At 56.0% G+C, this 20556-nt stretch overlaps 1 protein-coding gene across 2 annotated transcripts; it reads left to right on the forward strand.

Moving 5' to 3' along the window:
* The first annotated feature begins 2183 nt into the window (after positions 1-2183).
* On the forward strand, positions 2184-16201 carry XYLT2 (xylosyltransferase 2). 2 transcript variants are annotated; one of them, XM_061175757.1, is made up of 11 exons: positions 2184-2397; positions 8932-9421; positions 9702-9877; positions 10175-10377; positions 10824-10904; positions 11103-11319; positions 11404-11580; positions 11852-12114; positions 12402-12597; positions 13162-13495; positions 15030-16201. In XM_061175757.1, exons 1-11 carry the CDS (start codon positions 2263-2265, stop codon positions 15350-15352), a joined length of 2595 nt encoding a protein of 864 aa, XP_061031740.1. In that variant the 5' UTR covers positions 2184-2262; the 3' UTR covers positions 15353-16201. The 2 variants fall into 2 exon arrangements, with proteins under 2 accessions (XP_061031740.1, XP_061031741.1); XM_061175758.1 differs by having other exon boundaries at positions 8932-8968.
* The last annotated feature ends 4355 nt before the right edge of the window (positions 16202-20556 follow it).

Below are 20556 nucleotides of genomic sequence, written 5' to 3' on the forward strand. Positions count from 1 at the left end.
AAAACTGGAAACCAAGTGAATGCCCATTCAAGAAAGGAGTGGCATATTATGCAGCCATTAAAAAAGAATGGGTTAGACCTGTCCCATCCGTTCTGGGGGAATTTCTACTATGTGTTTATGGTCAAGGGAGAAAAGCAAGATACAAAGTGTATGTAAATAAAAAACCCGTGTGTGTGTGTGTGTGTGTGTGTGTGTGTGTGTGTGTGAATTGTTACAAAGGTGGAAGGAAGGAAGGAAAGAAGGAAGGTAGGAAGGAAGCCAGACTGTTAACATGGAGGAGAAGGGGAGAGAAATACTTAAAAGTAAGTTTCTATATTTAAAAACCATGTGTGTAATGTGATGCCGTCCATGCAAAATCTATACACATAAAGAGATGGGGAAAGGATCATCACCAAAATATTAATGATGATTATCTCAGGGAGTGGGATTGCAGGTGACTTTTACTTTTTTCCTTATTTTTTCCCTATGTTTTAAATGTTATATAATGAGTATATATTATTTATACAATCAGTGGAAAATAAAGTTATTTTCATTGTTGGGTGCAGGGGAGTATGGGCAGGTAGACACTCCCTGGGGGACCTGATTTAATGACACACAAGATCAATATTTAATTAACATATCAATTGCTGGCATGCCAACTGATGTTTTCCAAAATCTTGAAGTGTAGTTGCTCTTAAGTAGCCAAACTGTCATCTGAAACATTGTTTACAATTCTCCCACTTAACTAATGCTGAAGAATAGAATGATGACAAATACCAAAGGGGCAGGAGATGATTAAAGGAGGTTTTATTTAAGTGCCATCAAATAACTGCATCTCCTGTACTCATCACAGCTTAGAATTTCCTCATCAAGCTTATCTCCAGGCAACTTCCAAACCCTTTTATCATCACTTTCAAGCTTTTTCTTTTCTTTTTTTTTTTTAACCATTTTTTTCCAGACCTCTGTGTAGTGATTCTTAAAATCTTCATTATAAATTTTCAACCTTCGCTTTGCTCTTTTTATTGCTTCCTTCTCACGGAGCTTGGTTTCACTGCTAGGGATGCACCTGGCTATGCTGGGCACTGCTCTCCCTCTTCTCCCCTTCCCTCTCTCAGTAGACCTGCCAGGTTCAGGGGAGGGCTGCAGGGGTTCAGGCCTTGTCTATGTGGTGCTTGAATACACCAGCCTCTCCAAAAATGTTAGGATCAGTTGATGGAACAGGAAGTTGGGCTTCATTTGATCTTTCTTTCGCAACATTTATTGAGCATTGCTGGGTGTCCATTGCCGGCCTAAGGATTCAAAGGTGAAGAAGGCATGATTCCAGAGAAATCACAACCAGATATGCAGACAGTGCTGGGTAAGCACTTGGGAGGATGCCACCGATGGGAAGGGGGAGAGGAGCAGGGGAGCAACTGCTAGGGCTGGGCACAGCGAACGGCACGCGCAAAAGTCTGGTGGTTCTCCAAGTGTGTTCCCAGACTAGTAGCATCTGCATTACCTGGGCACTTGTTGAAAATTCTAATTCTCGGGCCCCACTCTTGACCCACCAAGCAGAAACTCTGAGAGTAGGGACCAGCAATCTGTTTTATCAAGTCCTGCGGGTGATTCTGACATACCCTAGAGTTCGGTAACCACGGCTCTAGTTGAGGTCTGAGGATGCCTAGGATAAGAGGGAGAAGAGAGAGGAAACAAGGCTTTGTGAAGGGCCTCAGATGCCAGTCAAAGGAGTTAGACTTTGCCCCGTAGGTGAGGCCTCCATGGTTTTTAAGCAGGGCTTGTGGCACTTAGACAATCTCTCCCAACTCGGCGTTTCTGGGAGCTCTAGCATTCTCTGCTTGCACGAGGGCGGAGAGCCAGCTGATCTCTGCGGGGCTGAGTCCCCCACCCCTACCCCCGACCCCAGGTGGCGAGCCAGAGAGAGGTCGGCTGCAGACCTCTCTGCACACTGGTTCCATGGGCTTGCCGTCCAGGAGGAGGTGAGCACACGCAGAAGCTGGGGCACTGACCAAGACGGGGAAGGGACCACCCGGGAAGCGGACCCGGCGCGAAAGGCCCGCAATCCGCCCGACGCGCTGGGCAGCGGAGGCCCACCGCTCTGTAGGCCCAGGCTCCGCCCCTGGCCCACAGGGCGCGGCGTTTCGGGCCTGCGGGCCCCGCCCCCGCCCCGCCCCGGCGCGCGCCAGGCGCTCCTCGCTTGGGGGAAGCCGGCTCGGCCCGAGCCCGTGCGCGCGCCCGCGGCCGGGTTGCAGGGCTGGGCGCGCGCCCCTCGGCCCGGGCAGGAAGATGGTGGCGAGCGTGCGGGTGCAGAAGCTTGTGCGGCGCTACAAGCTGGCGATTGCCACGGCGCTGGCCATTCTGCTGCTGCAGGGCCTGGTGGTGTGGAGCTTCAGCGTCCTGGAGGACGACGAGCCGGGCGAGGTGCTACGACGGCCGGGCGGGCAGGCGGGCAGGCCGGGCGCGGGGGCGCGCGGGGTCCTGGCGGGGATGCGGGCGGCCCCGGCCGGGGAAGTGGGGCACGGGCCGCTTGCGTGTCGCGCGCGGGCGGCCGCCTGGCTCGGGGCCGCGGACCCCTGGAGCCCGGTTTCCAGGCGGGCCCGGGGGCCTACGCGCGGGGGCTGTGCGTGACCCGGAGAACCGGGCCGCGGGCCGGCAGGGGCCCGGAGCGGGAGGAGCGGGTCTTGGTGGGGTGGTCTGCAGCCCGGGGAGCAGTGAAGGTCAGGCGCGGGTGCGGGGGGAGCGGGGCCGGGAGGCGGGGCTGGGCCCGAGCCTGCTCGGAGGTGGGGAGCCCCAGGCCAAACTTTCTGAAGTTGGGAGGGGGCGGGAGTGTGCGCGCCGTGGTTGGAGGACCGGGGCCGAGGGACCCCGGGCAACCGCGCCCAGCCGCCCCTCAGGGGCAGTAGCCAGTGAAGAAGTGGAGCCTGGGGGTGGAACTCAGTGTGGCAACTGAGGAGAGAGGGAGTGACCCCGAGGGAGAGAACTGGAGTGTCCCTGAGACGTGGCTTCCTCAGCCAAGGGTCTGAAGAACCTGCATGGGTCTTCAGGAGAGGATGGCAGGGGAATTGAGCTGGTGAGGGGGCCTCAGGACATTAGGGAATTGGGGACTCGCCCCCTCTGACTCTAAGGGAATGGGGACAGCAGCAGCTGGTTTAGCAGAACCCCAGGCCCTGGAGCAGGGGCAAACCCCATCTTGCTTAATCCCCAGGTCCTTGCTCTGAGGGTCTCACTCACTCTTGGCTGATGTGGTTTCAGCTGGAGGCCCAGACATGTCTTCCCCAGTGTGGTCAGGAGGGTCCAGTGGTGTCTGAGACCATCCTGGAAGGTTGGAGAGGATAGGCCAAACCCTGGTCCTAAGCTGTGGGCCAGATGACAGGGCTTCCCTGCCCCCACCGCCTGGTTCTGGTGCCTCTAGGGCTCTGAGCCAGACACTCTGCTTGCCCCGTCCTCTTGGGCCTCTCCACCTGGCAGGGTGAAGGCCAAGGGAGCCCTGATGTCCTCTTCCCCTTCCTGCATATGGGCGGTCTGGAAGGCCTGGTGTGGAGACTGGGAGAATTGCTGCTTTTGCCTTTTTTTGGGAGAACCAAGAGACTGGGTTGGTGAAGCGAGCTGGGACAGAGTCACATGAGACCATAACTCCAAAAGGAGCTGAGGTTGGGGTTGGGGGAGGCTGGCTCTGTGACATCCGAAGGGCGTGAGCTTGTTCTTTGTGGTCCAGTAAGTAGCAGGAGGGGGAAGAGAGTGTATGAAGATTTTTTGGGCAGATGAGACATTCTAAGATGGAAAGGGCTGCCAAGGAGTTAGGGAGCCCTCTGACCGTGGAATATGTGAGCAGAGGCCAGTGAGCACTCTGGGGAGGGGCATGGCAAAGCATCAGAGGCGTCCCAGAAACAAATCTCTGGATGGGATGGGAGATTGTCCAGGCCTCAAGGTCCCTGCTGCCCTGCCTCCAGCCTGGGGTGGAGAACTGGTGCAGTAGAGTGCTTGGGATCCTGCCTCCCCACCTCCTTCTCCAGCTTCCTAGCAGAACCTGATAGGGGAATCCCTGGACTAGAATGGGAAAAAGATCCTTGATGACCTAAAGGCTGTGTAGTCCAAGCAGCCATTGGGGCTTGGACCCCTTCAGCAGCCACCTCAGTTGGACCATCCCACTTCACCATCCTATGTCCTGTTCCAGCGCTGCTACTGGTAAGTGGTGTGACCACTGGCAAATCGTCTAAGCTCTTTTGCATCCTCATCAGTATCCGTGCCCCAAGGATGGGGGCAATAACAGCACCTCTCTCGTTGGGTGATGCCTGTGAAGTATTTGCAGGAGTTGCTGGCCCATGCTAAATCATCAGTAAATAACTCTTATTATTATTTCAATACTGCACAGTGGTAACAGGGATTCATTCATTCAGTCAGTCAGTCATTCATTCAACAAATATTTATTAAGTCCTCCTTCATACCAGGCACTGTGCTAGTACTGGGGATACAGAAATAAATATACCAGACGAGGTCTCGGCCCTCGTGGGCAGACAGGGAGAGACTGACAGTGAAAAGGAAACTCAATAACAAGAGGGCTGGTTTAGATGGGTGGTTGGGGAAGGCTTCTGCAGGAATTGGCCTGTGAGTTGAAAGACCCAGTCAGCCTGGGGAAGAGGTAGGCAGAGTTCAGGCAGAAGGCCCTGAGGAGAATGGGCTTAGCTGGGTGCCTTCAAGGAATGGAAAGGAGGGTATGGTGCGATCCCTGGAAGAAGGTTCAAGAGTTAGTCCAGGGCACATCCTAGAGCCCGCAGTAAGGGGCTGGGGTTTTATTCTAAGTGGCTCTAAACTAAAGGGGTCTAAGCAGCGATGGGTGAGATGTGCATTTAAGAGGCACACTCTGCCCATCTGTGAGGGCTAGACTGGAGACCAGAGATGACCATTAACATCCAAAGAGCCATTTTATGGTTTTCAAAGCTTTTACAAACATTGTCTCACCGCTTACTTTAAACGCAGTCTGAGAAGTCCAAAGTGGTGGGGTGTGGGATAAGCATTGCTGTATTCTCTGTCTCCGTGGCCCAGAGAAGGATTCCAAGGAGAAGCTGCAGAGCCAGGAAATGGCAGAGGACTTTGAATTCCTCCTCAGTGGGGAGAGGGGGCCTCGGAGGCCAGACTTCCTCCAGGCAGGTGTCTTAGGGCCAGTCCCCATCCTCAGTAATTAGAGGGGACTCTGACCTCAGGGGTGACTGGGGGCAGCTCCTCTAGGGGCACAAATATGGGACCTGCTGCTGCACATATAAACACTCTTGGGGTGTTTATATGTGGTGGGGGCTGGCCGACCACCAGGATCCCCCCTCCCAGTTCCTCACTGCTGCCTTCTGGTCCCCCAGCCCCCTCTGGGATTGTCCTTCTCAGGGTCAGCCAGCTCCCTGCTGCAGTGCAGGGCACCAACATGCCCATCTCCTCCCACATCCTATCCCCCACCACAGCGGGTCTGGCCCTGTGCCCTGCCCTCCTGACCAGCTTGCTCACTCGCTGATACTGACTTCCATCTTGAGAGCCCACAGCTCCTCTGCCATCTCCACCCACCTAAGCTTGCGAATGTCTTCCTGTGCCCGCTGTGTGGCCAGGTCCGACATCACCAGGCTGATGTATGCTCAGTTCAGTGGGGCTGCAGCCACCTTTCCTGAGGGCTTTCCAGTCCAGGGTGCCCTCCCCAATGTGGGTAGCAGATTGGGATCTGCTGCCTCCTCCCCACCTGCCCTCGCCTTTGCAGATATCTCTTCTCAGATGGAGATAGACACCCCTGGCTCTCACTGGGCACCTCCCAAGAGGGCTGGTTGGGTGCCAGGCACAGAAGGCTGGGGTGCCAGGGTAGGGGTGGGGCCCTGGCCCTAAGGCACTTGCCGTGCTCTGATAGAGGAGGAGAGGGAGGTCCTGGGGAGGGGAGGGACAGGGAAAACTCAAACCGATGGTCCGAAGTATCTGAAGGCCTTTGCTTCTCTCCTGACTTCACGTTTGACTCTTTCCTATTCTCCTTCTATTAATAATAATAGTAAGGATGACAGCATTTACTGAATGTTGAGCCTATGCCAAGAGCTTTTCATTCATTCACTCATTCATAAATTCATTCATTCAACAAATATTTATTGAGGGAATTCCCTGGCGGTCCAGTGGTTAGGACTCTGCACTTCCACTGCCGAGGGCACGGGTTTGATCCCTGGTAGGGGAACTAGGATCCCACAAGCTGCATGGCGCAGCCAAAAATTTTTTAAAAAGAAAATATACATATATATATATCGTGTCTTCCATTGCCAGACATTCTTCTGGGCTCTAGGAATACATCACTGAACAAAACAACAAAAAGCTTTGTCCTCATGGACATTACATTCTTGTAAGGGGAGAGACATAGAATAACACAATATACATTTATACATGTAAATACATTACAGGATGAGAGAAGGTAATAAGTGCTATGGGAGAAACAAAGTGGAGGCTGAGGGAGAGCTGGAGTTGTAAATACAGTGGACAGGGGGGCCTTCCTGAGAACATGCCACCTGAGCAAGGAATTGGAGGCAGGGGCTGTGGGGACATCTAGGGGAGAGCATTCCAGGCACAGGGGACAGTGAACGCCAGGTGGGATGGAGGGACGCTGAGAAGGCCATTAAGGCTGGAGGAGAGTGAGCACGAGGAGAGGGTAGTAGGTGAGGTCAGAGGAGGGAGGAGCAGAGGCGGGGGAGCCAGACACAGCGCACATCGCCTTTGTAGGTTCATGGGCTTTGTCCTCAGAGGGGGAACCGTGGGTGGTTTCAAGCAGAGGAGTGGGGAGATGGGACTTGTTTTAAAGGAAACACTGGCTGCTGTGATGAGAGTGGACTCTAGGAAACCAGAGTAAGAGCAGGGCTTCCAGGCCCGGCTGGTAATGATGGAGGCAGTGAGAAGTGGTCAAATTCTGGATGTACTTTGAAGGGAGCCCCAACAGGAGGTACTGATGATGGAGTGTGAGGGAAACAAGAGTCGAAGTGACGCCCCTAAGTTTTTGGCCTGAGAGACTTGAAGGATGGAGAGGTCATTAACTGATATGGGGAAGACTGAAGAAGGAGCCTACTGGGGGAAGATCAGGAGTTCGCTTTTGGATTTGTGGGTTGATATGTCTATCAAGCTCCCAAGGGAGGCATCAAGGAGGCTGACAGTTAGACATTTGAAGGTTCAAGGGAGCGCTCCAGACCAGAGAGAGAAATCTGGGAGTGGATGGAGTTAGGAGACTGAATGAGGTCACCTGGGGACCTAGGACAAGGCAAGGCCCCAGGGTGGCCTTGGGAGATAAGGAAGGGTCGGCCAAGAAGACTGATAAGGAGTGGCCACGGAGGCCACACCAGGGAAACACCAGGAGGGCATCCTGGAAGCTGAGGGAGGAGGGTGCTTCAGAGGCTGTGGTCTAGTGAGTCATGCTGCTGGAAGGCCAGGCCAGAAGAGGACTTGCACAGAGAGTGTTGAGAGAGGACGGGGACAGCTGGTGGCACCAGCTCTTTCTAGCTGCACTATCTCATGCTCTATCTCATTGGACACTCACACTTCCCTCCTGTATTTTAAAGCTGAGGGAACCTGCTCAGAGAAGGTAGGTAACTGTGGGGGAGTGGCAGAGCTGGGCAGGGAGCTCTGGTGACTTCAGAGTAGTTACACAGTGCCTTTCACTCCTCCATCCTTTCCGTGTTTCATCCACCTGACACCAACCAGACATCCTATGTGCCAGCTACTCCGCCGGGCACTGGGGTAATGGGGCTGAAATGACAGCCTCTCCCCAAGGAGTTGGTTGGGTAGAAGAACGTCCCACCCTGGGGCAAACGGGATGGCTTCACACAAGGAGACTCAGGGCTGGATCTTGAAGGATGGATGGGATTTGGTCAGGCAGGGGAGTGGGGGGGGGGGCGTCACAAAAGGGGGACAGGGAGAGCTGGGAAGAGGGTGGGTATACACACTTTCAAGTGTGACCAGACCATTAGGGAAGTGCCTGGGTTTGAGAAGAGGCTGTAGGAGCCAGGAAGCAGGGGTGGAGATATTGAGGCGCAGCACTCAGCTTTCCCTTCGAGAGAGACCCTGCCACAAGGAGCAGTGAGTTGCCAGCCTGCAGCTGCAGGTGCCTTCAGGCTCTGCCTCAGCCATCCAGCCATGGCCAGGCACCTCCTGGGCCACCCCCAGCAGTGGTACCACGGCTCCCATCTCTAGGCTGTCTTTGCCCTGGAGCTTCCCACTAGATGGTCGAGGCCCTCTCCAAGCCGAGCTGTCGTCTCAAGCTCTTCCTTCCCCCTCTTTGCACAGATGTCAGGCCGGCTTGGCTATCTGAAGGCTTTCCCTGCTGCTTCCTGCTCCTGCTTCCTCATCATCCAGAGTGTGACCCCCCCACCCCCCAGTGAATCTCTTGCACTCTGACTCTCTCTTGGTCTCTGCTTCCCAGAGAACCTGACCAGTAATGGGGTCTCAGATTTCACCTCTGTCCTCCCCACCAGGCAAGACCCCTTTGCTCTGTTGTGGCCTCAGCACTCCCACGCGGAAATACTGTAGTCAGTAGAATGCTTTCCTTCTGAAGAGCTCCGTCTCTTCCCAGTCAGGCCCGGGTGGGAGTGCTAGGTGGACACTCTTGTCTGCAGGGTCTTTGCATGTTTCTCTTATGATATATGTGGATATTCATTTTCATAGTTGTTGAAAAAGAAAGTGGTATCTGAATCCAAAACACAAAAGAGATTCAGTGCCGTGTGATCTGTGTGATCATGGGGACGTGGGTGCGATGGTGCCTTGGGGGAGGGCGACATTTCCTCTGCTGGCTGGTCAGGGAGGCCTCCCAGCAGAAGTACTGTTTGTGCAGAGTCCTCAGGCAAACAGTACTTTTCTCGATCAAGGGTGGCAGGGGCTTCTAGGCCTGAGGCCCAGCAGGAAGCTGAAGGAGCTGGAGGAGAGTGACTGTCCCAGTGACTTGTGTCTGCCTATCTTTTACAGAAAGGAAGGCAGAAGAAGCCACGGCCGCTAGACCCCGGTGAGGGCTCCAAGGACACAGACAGTTCAGCTGGGCGGCGGGGCGGCGCGGGCAGAAAGCATGGGCGCTGGCGGGGCCGTGCTGAGAGCCCCGGCATGCCCGTGGCCAAGGTGGTACGGGCAGTAACCAGCCGGCACAGAACCAGCCGGCGGATCCCCCCCACCCCGCCCCCAGAGGCCCCAGGCCGCCAGAACCTGAGTGGGGCAGCGGCCGGGGAGGCGCTGGCTGGGGCGGCTGGCTTCCCACATGGAGACACAGGGAGTGTGGAGGGCGCCCCCCAGCCCACAGACAACAGCTTCACGCCCAAGTGTGAGATCGTGGGCAAGGACGCTCTGTCTGCACTGGCCCGGGCCAGCTCCAAGCAGTGCCAGCAGGAGATTGCCAACGTGGTGTGCCTGCACCAGGCCGGGAGCCTCATGCCCAAGGCTGTGCCCCGGCACTGCCAGCGGGCTGGTAAGAGACAGGCATGGGCAGAGAGGTGGCAGCCCGGGAGGGGGCATGGCATGGATCCTCACCTCCATTTCTCAGGGATGAAAGCTCAGAGGGGCTCACGTTGCTGCCCAAGTTGGGTGACGAGTGCACTAAGTGGCAGAGGTGGAGCTGGGGCCTAGGAGCAGTGGGCTCTAAGTGCAGGGTTCCTCCTTTGGAAGGCAGGCAGCCCCCTCTTCCCGTCTTGCCTCCACCCTGTGACCTGGGGCCAGACCTCACCGATGCCCCTGTTCTCTACTCTCAGCGAAGATGAGCCCCGGCATCCAGTGGGACGACGTTCAGGCCCAGCAGCCCGCGGGTGGCCCCCCAGTACGAATCGCCTACATGCTGGTGGTCCATGGCCGCGCCATCCGCCAGCTGAAGCGTCTCCTCAAGGCTGTCTACCACGAGCAGCACTTCTTCTACATCCACGTGGACAAGGTACCTACTGTGGCCGGGGAGACCAAGGGCATCTGAGCAAGCAGAGCAGAGACTCAGAAGGTCATAGACAGAGTGTCTCTGACCTGCTCGGGTGGCCCAGAGATAGGGGAACAGCGAATGGGGAAGCAGCCAGCACCAGGTGACATGGCTGCTTCAGAGCTGGAGCCCTGGCTTGTGCTCTCTCCATTCTGTGACACTTGTACTCTGCTCTGGGGTGGGGCGGAGTGGGAAGGTTGTCATGCTGGGGGTCCATCTTCCACTGCTGAGTTTCCACCACCACCTGCCCACTTCCCACAGCGCTCCAACTACCTGCACCGAGAGGTGGTAGAGCTGGCCCGGCAGTATGATAACGTGCGGGTGACGCCCTGGCGCATGGTCACCATCTGGGGCGGGGCCAGCCTGCTGAGGATGTATCTGCGGAGCATGCAGGACCTGCTGGAGGTGCCCGACTGGGCCTGGGACTTCTTCATCAACCTCAGTGCCACTGACTACCCGACCAGGTGTGGGGTGGTGCTATGAGCCCTGAAGATGGGAGGGGGGCACGTCAAGGCACTCGGGGTTCAAGGGTCCTGATGGACTCCTTCCCTCCCCCAAGCCTCATTCTGGGATCTGCATAGCTCAGCCATGGCCCCTTGGCCCCAGCAATGTTTTAGGGGAGGAGTTGGTGAAAGATGATGTGAGGATTGAGAGTGACAAGAGGTGGGGAGGAGGAGGAGCCATAGGTCTGTACTGGGGGTCATGGGTCAGACAGCAAGGGGTGGAAGAAGGATGGGGTGGTCTTCCTCAGGGGCCTCAGATGCCCACCACCCCAGAGCATCAACCTGAAGTAGGTCACTTGGTCAGGACGACTCTCAGTGAGAAAGGAAGGGGCCAAGGAGTAAAGTCACTCTGGGCCAGTGACTGAGCCACTCTCACACATGCTACCCACATCCCATTTCCTCTCCAGGACCAACGAGGAACTGGTAGCTTTCCTGTCCAAGAACCGGGACAAGAATTTCCTTAAGTCGCATGGCCGGGACAACTCCAGGTGAGGGGGTGGGGGAGGAGGCCCTGGTCCTGGGGTCTTGCCACAAGCCCTCCCACACAGGGGGGCTCTGTGGCCCCAGCCTTGGGTTGCAAAACCTCCAAACCAATCACAGATTAAGGAGCGCTAGTTCCTGGAAGGATGAGAGCCTGGATCCCACCCTGCAAAACCCTCAGCCACGGGCCCATCTGCCTGCCACAGGTTCATCAAGAAACAGGGCCTGGACCGGCTCTTCCATGAGTGCGATTCGCACATGTGGCGTCTGGGCGAGCGGCAGATCCCAGCGGGCATCGTGGTGGATGGCGGCTCTGACTGGTTCGTGCTAACACGCAGCTTTGTGGAGTATGTGGTGTACACAGACGACCCACTTGTGGCCCAGCTACGTCAGTTCTACACGTACACGCTGCTCCCAGCCGAGGTGGGTGACCGGGCCCGCACCCAGGCCAAGAGGGCGCGTGGTGGGTGCCCCAGCTCACCCTCCACCCTGCCCTGCCACCCGCAGTCCTTCTTCCACACGGTGCTGGAGAACAGCCCAGCCTGCGAGAGCCTCGTGGACAACAACCTGCGGGTCACCAACTGGAACCGCAAGCTGGGCTGCAAGTGCCAGTACAAGCACATCGTGGACTGGTGCGGCTGCTCCCCCAACGACTTCAAGCCGCAGGACTTCCTACGGCTGCAGGTGCTTCCCTGTGACCCCCAATCTCTGCCCCGTGATAGGGCCTCACCCCAGCTTTCGCCAGGTGCTTTCCAGTCAGAAATGATCCAAGGTGGTCCAACCAGAGAATCTGGGGATCCCTCGCTGGGAGCAGCCCTCAGGGGTCGGGGGCTACACTGGCAGCAGGAAAGGCCCTGGGAGGCTGATCTCCAGGCAGTGCCGGGAAGGGCGCCTCCCCTGCTATGCTCTCTGGGACCTCCAGACCCCTTCACTCTCCTTGCCTCTTTCGCTCCAGCAAGTCTCCAGACCCACCTTCTTCGCCCGGAAGTTTGAGTCAACTGTGAACCAGGAGGTACTGGAAATCCTGGACTTCCACCTATATGGCAGCTACCCCCCCGGCACTCCAGCCCTCAAGGCCTACTGGGAGAACACCTATGACGTGGCTGATGGCCCCAGTGAGCTCAGTGATGTCATGCTCACTGCTTACACCGCTTTCGCCCGCCTCAGCCTGCGCCACGCCGCCACCGCTGCGTCCCCACTGGCCAAGCCACTCTGCAGGTGAGACCTCCTTCTGACATTTTCCAGACCCCCAGTGTGTAGTGCCTTACGAGGAGGCCAATCAGAAAGAGACAGCCCCTGCCGCCAGGGAGCCCCCAGTCTGAGGCAGGGAAAAATGCAAACAAAACAAAGGTGGCAAAAGCCAGGCACATAGGCTCTGTGGGTATGAGATCTGGGGCAAAGAAAGCACCTGGGGATGGGACACCCCAGAGCCCCCTCCCTGGGACTCCAGGCCAAGTCAGGTGTGCTGATGGCATCTCCCTTTCTCCCTGCTGGAACCTTCTTAGGTTTGAGCCCAGGGGCTTGCCGTCCAGCGTGCACCTGTATTTCTATGACGACCATTTCCAGGGCTACTTGGTGATGCAGGCGGTGCAGCCCTCAGCCCAGGGGCCGGCAGAGACGCTTGAGATGTGGCTGATGCCCCAGGGGTCGCTGAAGCTGTTGGGGCGCAGTGACCAGGCCAGCCGGCTCCAGAGTTTGGAGGTGGGACAGGTCCTCCCCTTGCTTTCTCCTGTCCCCCAGCAAGACTCGGGGTAGTGGGGAGAGAGGGACAGACACTAAGGGAGGGCTAAGGACTGGGTTAGGCCTTTCAGAAATGGATTCACGGGTCCTCTTTCCCAGTGATGGCAGCCTTGGGATGCACAGAGGACATGCAGTCAGCAGGGAGGGGACTTTGGTTCCACTACAATGCAAGCCCAGTCTTCTAAACTCCAGGGATTTTCTGCTAAAGGGACTTGGACATTCCAGTCGGGCCAGAAGATTAGGCTTCTGAGTGTCTCCTTAGCGTGGGGATGGTCTCTGGGCAGGGCTTCGAACCTCATCTCTGCCTTACTGCCCCCAAAACTTCAGAGCAGGTCAGAACAGGAGCCTAGAATGAATCTCAGAGCTTAGTAAAGAAATCCTAGTCTGAGCCCATCATTTTGCAGATAGGGAAACTGAGGACCAGAAAGAGACAGTGACTGGCCTGAGGTCACACAGGAATTAGAGGTAGCAGCAGGTAGAGAGGACTTTACCCCGGCTCCTGCCCAGCTGCCTCCTTTCCTACAGGTTGGCACCGAGTGGGACCCCAAAGAGCGTCTTTTCCGGAACTTTGGGGGGTTGCTGGGGCCGCTGGACGAGCCTGTGGCCATGCAGCGTTGGGCCCGAGGCCCCAACCTCACAGCCACTGTGGTGTGGATCGATCCCACCTATGTGGTGGCTACATCTTACGACATCGTGGTAGACGCGGAAACCGAGGTCACGCAGTACAAGCCCCCACTGAGCCGGCCCCTGCGGCCAGGGGCCTGGACTGTTCGACTACTTCAGTTCTGGGAACCCCTGGGTGAGACCCGCTTCCTCGTGCTGCCCTTGACCTTCAACCGCAAACTACCTCTCAGGAAAGGTAAGGATCTAGTTTCCAAATGATGCCCAGGAGCCAGGCCGAATAGGATTTGCCAGACAGGTGACCCCAAGAAGTTGACCATCAGAGTAGGGGAAGGGGACAGGTTGTGGCCTTGATCATTCATCCGTAGGCATCCCAGGGCCTTGCACTATGGTATGGTGCTTTGGAGTTAGGCAGACTTGGCTCTAGAACACAGCTCTGACACTTTAATTGGGGTTTTATCCTTGGCAAATTACTTGGCCTTCCTGAGCCTCAGTCTTATTACATGTAAAGTAAGAGTAATACAACTGTTAGAGACCTCCTGGGTGCATGGAACACAGATCCACTCAAACTAGCTCCAGTGAAAAAGGGGAAATTATTGGAAAAATGCAGGGCTCTCCCCAACAGAACCTAGGAAATGACTCAGGTCCCAATGGGACCCAGAGGTGCTTTCTGTCTCTCTGGGGCCACCTTGTCCCCTCATCCTGTGCTCTGTGTATCAGCCTCAGGCTCTGGTTTCTCAGTATATTGATACATGGCCTCTCAGTGCAACAGAGACTGACCAGGGCCTCTTGGTCTACAAGTTCCACATTCTTAGGACAGCAAATCTGATTGGCCATCCTCCCAGTCCATTGGTAGCCAGGTGGGCAGGGTCACATGGCCCTCCACCCACTTGGCTGAGGATAAGAGAGCAGACTCTGAACGCGGGCATAGGCTGCAGGCTCCTGCAAGGGGGCCCTAATACAAGTAACTACCCCCTGGGAGATATTAGGAATGAGTATGTGGGTAAAAGTGGCTGGTGTATAGTAGGCGCTCAATAAGTAGGTAGATGTTTCCTTCTTCCAGCCACATCCTATCACAGAGAAGGTGGGTCAGAGCAGAGGTAACCCAGAGGAGGACGGGGTGCTGGGGTGGGGCAGCGGCTGGGGCGGATCAGAACAGGCAAGCTGTGCCCTGCTCTCCTAGGACTCATAGCCTGATGGAGGAGACGGGGCGGGAGAGGCAAGCTTGACAGCAGGAGGGTATTGGAGCTGAGCCTTGAAGGAGCTGGATTTTTATAGACAGAGAAGGGTATTCTAAACTGAGGGAACAAAGTTAGCAGGTGTCTGGTGCGTGAGGGGAACAGAGGGTGGAGGGGAGTAGGATGCCAGGGGGTGGTGGGAAGGAAGGCTGGCAAAGTAAGCAGGGCGCCACAGCTGGAGAGCCTGAGTACTAGGCTTCTGAGGGCTCTGGGAACCACTAGAGGTGGTTGAGAAGGGGCATGGGTGACACAAACCAGACCATTACCAGAACGTAACCTTACTTTCTAAGGTGCCTTGAACCCACTGTTTTATTTAATCCTCAAGTCAGGAATTCAGGGATTACTGTCTTGATATTATAAAACTAAGTTTTACAGGCACAGAAAATTCCGTGGATTAGCCCAGAGTCACTCAGCAAGATGCAACTCAGTGGTAGAGTTGGGACAGGAACTGGGGTGCCCAGACCTGACTCCCAGGGTCTGGCCTTCATGGAATCATTTGGGCGGGGCATGCTTACTCCTGCTCTATACCCCCAGATGATGCCAGCTGGCTGCACGCTGGGCCACCCCACAACGAGTATATGGAGCAGAGTTTCCAGGGACTCAGCGGCATCCTGAACCTGCCTCAGCCAGAGCCCGCAGAGGAGGCTGCCCGGCTGCATGCGGAGCTCACGGGCCCTGCGCTGGAGGCCTGGACAGATGGGGAACTAGGTGGCTTCTGGTCTGTGGCCGGACTGTGTGCCATGGGCCCCTCTACCTGTTCCTCCCTGGAGCTCTGCAGACTGACCAGCTGGAGCTCTCTGTTCCCCGACCCCAAATCAGAGCTGGGGCCTGTCAAAGCAGATGGACGACTCAGGTAGCAGGGTCCCAGCCAGCGCCTCCGGAAGACCCGGGGAATTGCACCTTACAGACGATGGAGGGATGTCCCCTTCATATGCAAGAACCAGAGGCCCAGGCAGTACACCTGTGTCAGCCATCAAGAACTTGTAGATGGCAGGGAAGGTGGGCTTAGTATTTACCACCGCAAATGGCTCTGCTGGGGACCAGGATGTTGGCAGGAACGTGGGGAGAAGGGCTCCAGCTTCCACAGCCCACTCTTCCTCACCTTCCCCTCTAATTTTTTTTTTTTTTTTTTTTAAGAAAAATGGGTAGTGGGGGGATGAACTGGAAACAAAAGATGTGCAATAGGGCTCAGAGCAGCCCCAGGAAGTGGGCCAGGGCTCTGGGGAGCAGGGGCCTGACGAGCCCGTCTGCTGCTGCTCTGGAGGAGGCTGGGCCTGCCTCGCTCTCCAGGGCCTCATCCCCCAGCCTTGGCCTGTGCTGCTCACTGCTGAGGCTCTGCAGGGGTCCAAGTGCTATGCCAGGCTCTGAGGCCTGGAGAACAGGTGATTTAGGGGAGCACTGCAGAGCTGGAATCTAATGGGTCAGCCTCTCCTCTTGTAGCCAGGGGACCACAGAAGAGGGGGTGGGGTTGGCTCTAGGGCTTTCCAGCGTCCTTTGCCCCTTGATGGGAAAGCAGGGCACCAGGGCCTACTGAGACCATTGCAGAGTCTCCCAGGTACCCAGAACTGCAAGCAGGGCCTGGGGCGAGCCCTCGTGAGCAGCATGGGAAGAAGACTCTGCCAGGGCTCTCAGAAGAACCTGGAGTAGCATTGTGCCTGAAGCTCAGTGTGAAGTCTGAAATATGCAACAGAAGAAATATATCTCTATCTCTCTCAACTGAGCCTCTGTGTTTTTCCTCCTGGGTGTCAGAGAGCCATCACTGTTAGGCCCTCTTTTCCTAAAAGTCTTGGCTGGTACTTTGGCAGAAGGTGGAGGTGTCATTCCCCCAGAGTGGGAACAGTTTAGAATCCATCAAAGAGCTAGAAGGGACACAAGAACCCATCTAATCCAGATCCCTCTTTTTCTGAGGGGTAAACAGGCCCAGAGAGGCTCAGAGACTTCCTCATTGTCACCCAGTGGGCCAGCAGGAGACAGTTCTTCAGAGTCCTGACCCGGCACTTCCTCCCTTGCTGCCAGGCCAAGGCAGAGGCTTGCTTCTCCGTCTTTGGAGTCACCAGGGCCCATCCCAGAAGCCCTCGCTGTTTCCTGCCCAGTTCTGAGTTATGGGGCAGCCTCAAGAAGGAGGCAATCCCAGCCAGGGCCTGGTAGTTACCATTGCCCCATTTACGAGCAGGAACAGTGGTGGCATGGGTTCCTAGCCGCTGCCTTAGGACATGGGAGGGCCATGTTGGAAAGGTTTGTCCAGCCTCCCTCCATTTCTCAAGCCCTTTCTCCCCTCCCACTTTTCCGCCATTGTCAGCCATGGCTCAGTATCAGTCCTTCACACCTTACTTAATGTGGGAGCAAAGGTGAAGGTTTCTCAGACCTTTAAAGTCACCCTATCAGCCAGTCACGCTGGCCCGGTCAGCTCAGCTTGGGAAACAAAGGGCTCAGTTCCAGCCCAGGCTGCCATGTGTCAAGTTTTTCAAGTTGCCAGGAGAGGGCACCCCTGACCACCAGTGGCAGCGTTGGGGTTTCGGTTTGTTCAGCCACTGTGCTGACCTTGCATGGAGTATCTCATTTAATCCTCACAGCCCTTTGAGGCAGGCAATTTTATTATTTTCCTTTAGCACATCAGGAAACTGAAATGATGAACCCAAAGTCAAAGCTGTTAGTTGGTGGCTGCAGGCTTCAGGTGGAGGCAGGAGGACTCCACGCCACTCTCACTATGTTCTCCTGCTCTCCTAAGGCAGGTAACGAGGAAGGAGCTAACAGCAAGCACTCCAAGGAAATAGTGTTTGGGTTCAGCAAGCACTCCAAGGAAATAGTGTTTGGGTTCAAGGGCTGAGATGATTGCTTTTTTCTGGCTCCTATTTTATAGAACATCTGAAGTTCTAATCTGGCTCTCTAAAAGTTTTTTGTTTTGTTTTACATCAGCCTTTAGATCGATTAAAAAAAAAATTAATAACTGGGTTTAGCATATCAGGCACAGGCAGTAAATATCAGAGCATTTAGACTCTGCTGACTAAGGATTCACAGACCAGCCAGCAGGTTTAACCCAGGCTGTGGCTATGCTGTTGTTGGGCTAGCACAACTGTTTCCAAAGTCTTATTTTTGGAACTTAGGTGGGACATGCCCTCTGTTTCAGCCCCTGCCACTCCCATCCTATTACACCAGGTCCCAGTCACCTGCTGTGACCATTTTGAGCTTAGCCCAGTGGATGGGGATCCAGACTGAGGGTTCTGAGTTAATTGCTCTGAGGTGGCAACCCAACACTGGTGTGGGTTCAGAGCTCCCTCAGGCAATTTTAATTCGCAGGCTGGCAGGAAAACTAAAGTCCAGCCCCAGCCCCACTGCTCTGGCTGGTTTGTCTTGGCCCCATGAGTTAGAAGCAATGTGGGACCAGAAGTAGGCTTCGCGACTCCATCCTCCCCCCTGTCCAGGTCACTGAGGCAAGTGTGAGTGCAGCTACTCGGACTGAATCCGTGGCCGACAGTGTCCCCCACCCTCATCTTTCTGTAGGGTTAGCTCAACCTGGAGGCTTGAGCTTTTTGAGGCTTTGAAATCCTCCCCTGGCTGGGCCCCTGGGGTCAAAATCGGGATAACAGCCAGGCGGAAGTGGGGTGGGGGCGGGGGGCCTGGGCCCCCAGAGCTGCCCAAGAATTCCTTTGGAGGGAGGGGAAGAGCCTGGGGAGAGAGGCTTTTGTATTTTGTGCCTGGTTTCCAGGACAACCACGGACACCTCAGTTCCGTTAGAGATGGGAGCAAAGACCAGAGGACAGTTGGCATTTGGAGTCCTGTCACCTGAGCCGATGGGAAGGGGGGGGGAGGGGGGGTGCAGAGTAGGGCTGGGAGGGGATCAGGACTGAGAGGTGCAGAGATCTGGGCGAGGTGGAGCTCCCCTGGCTGTCTTCTGGGTTTAGCAGAAGCCTAGCCTGTTCCCGCCAACCCCTTCTCCTGCAGGTTGTTGAGGGACCCTCGTGGCTGCCAGGCCTGCAGAGTGGAGTGCCATCTGTGGGACACTAGGTCCTGGCATGGTACTGACCAGGACAAGCAGGGGCAGAAGCTGAGAATCTGGAGAGCTGCTCACAGATACCATGGCTCTGAATGAAGCTGCTCCTCTGGGCCAGGGATCCTGGGTTGAGGGTTGGCCCTGTGGGGATGGTGGGTGGGGCCGGCAGAGGGCGGGGGGAGCCCATCCTGTGGCTGTCTTCAAGGTCATTTAAGGCCAGTGCCCTTTCTTGGCACCGCTCTGCCACTGCTGTTCCCTGTGCAGAGATCACCGTGGAGAACAGCCTCCTAGACATAGTTGTGGCCACCGAGTACCCACTGCTGTCCCAAGTTCAGAGTTGGGGCAGATGCACACTTGGCTCCTCACCAGAGGCCAGAAGTCCAGCTTCTTCATCTATAGGGTCACCTAAAGCAAGCCACTTGGGGAGAATGCTGTGTTTGGCTGGTATATGAACCCTGAGGTCCCTTCCCTGCTGTGTTCTATGATGCTACAGTCTACGATAGCGGAAGAGAGTCTGGGCACCAGGAGTTTGACTTCAGACTCGAGTCCTCCCTCCCCTGCCTCCTCAGATCCAGTTTCTAAGGGTGTCTGCCCCGCCACAAGCTCCTTCTCCTCCCTGAGTCTGTCCCTCTGTAAACTCCCTTACACACATCACTCCTTCCCTGGGCTGAAGGAAGATAGGATATAGCTGCTCTGTCCTCCCTCACAAATCTCTGCCACAGGGAATTGATGCAGCAGCAAAAAGGGAGCTCCCTGCCCCCGTTTCTCCTGCATGTCAAGCTGATACTAGTCCCAGCCAGGTCATTCCTGCTCAACTTCTGGAGTGGAATTTCAGTCTGGGGAGGTGAGATGGGTCTGTGCCTGCCAGGCCCAGGCTGAACCTCTGATGCCTGGTGCCTCTGGGGAGAGGAGAGTTTCATGCTGGTTTTTATCATGGCCATCCTGCTGTGCTGCTGTACCAGCGAAGCCCCAGTGCTGCCACGTCCTCTGCTCTCTGCTCAGTATGGAAGGGGCCTTTGGATCTACTCTATGGACCCGCATCTTCCAGTCTGGGTTCCCTCTGGACCAAGGAAGTAGTGTGGAAAGGGTGAGCAACATCCTGGCCAGCCTCCTCTCTGGCCATTGTGAAACAGGACCCAGTACTGGGAGCTGCTGGTGAAGACAATGGTCTTCCCAGCTCTCCAAGCAAGGGCCACAAGCTCCTAGCTCCCAGCGGAAAGCCCAGAGCCAACTTCTGTGGGTGGTGACTACCATACTGTCAGTCCTCTTCCCAGGGACGGGGTACCACATGGGATGCTGGGTACAAAAAGCAAAAGAAATCTTCAGACCTGCAGCCTCCCCAGGCTCCAACCCCAACTCTGAGCACCAGACAGAGGATGGAGAGGTGGGGACAGAAGGTGTTCTCTGACTCTCCCACAAGGGTCATCAGAGCTGGCTGCCAGATTGTGAAAGAATGAGCTAGTGGCCAGAAAGGGGTGGAATTTCTTTATACCTGAGTGCATTTCAGAAATGCTAAGCGTCTGGGCTTTGTGCCTTGGACTGGTGGAGGGAGAGAACAAGATGGGGAGAGGACATGGGGACAAGAAAGGTTTGGGTTCTGCTCTCTTGCTCGCTGACCCTAAACCCTGAGCTTCACTCTGAGTCATCCTTCATGATCCCCAGGACTGCCCCTCTCCCTGCTTCAGCACCATGGGATGCCCCACCGAGGTCCAGGCAGTGGAAAGGTGCTGAGAGTCCCAGGGGATGCGGGTGAGGGAGGACCGTGGGGGAGAGGTGTGTGCCAGGGCCTAGTGTGGCTAGGGGAAGAAGGCGAGGAAGCCTAGAGAGACTCCTTGGAGAGAAGCGTGTGTGGTACCCTGATCTTAGGCTCATCCTGGTGGAAAGGGTCCAGATGGAAGCTGGAGAACAGCTGCACAAGCCTGCCTGGCTCCCTTAGTCACAGGGCTATCCCCAGGGGGGTGAGGTGTTGTGTGGGGCTATGCAGCAGCCACCAGCTATCCCTATGGGAGCCAGCTTGCCTGCCCAGCTATGAAAGTGTTCAAAAGAAGGACCGGCGGCAGCAGATGCACC

The sequence above is a fragment of the Eubalaena glacialis genome, chromosome 19 (genome assembly GCF_028564815.1).
Source record: "Eubalaena glacialis isolate mEubGla1 chromosome 19, mEubGla1.1.hap2.+ XY, whole genome shotgun sequence".
In the NCBI taxonomy this organism is placed as follows: domain Eukaryota; kingdom Metazoa; phylum Chordata; class Mammalia; order Artiodactyla; family Balaenidae; genus Eubalaena; species Eubalaena glacialis.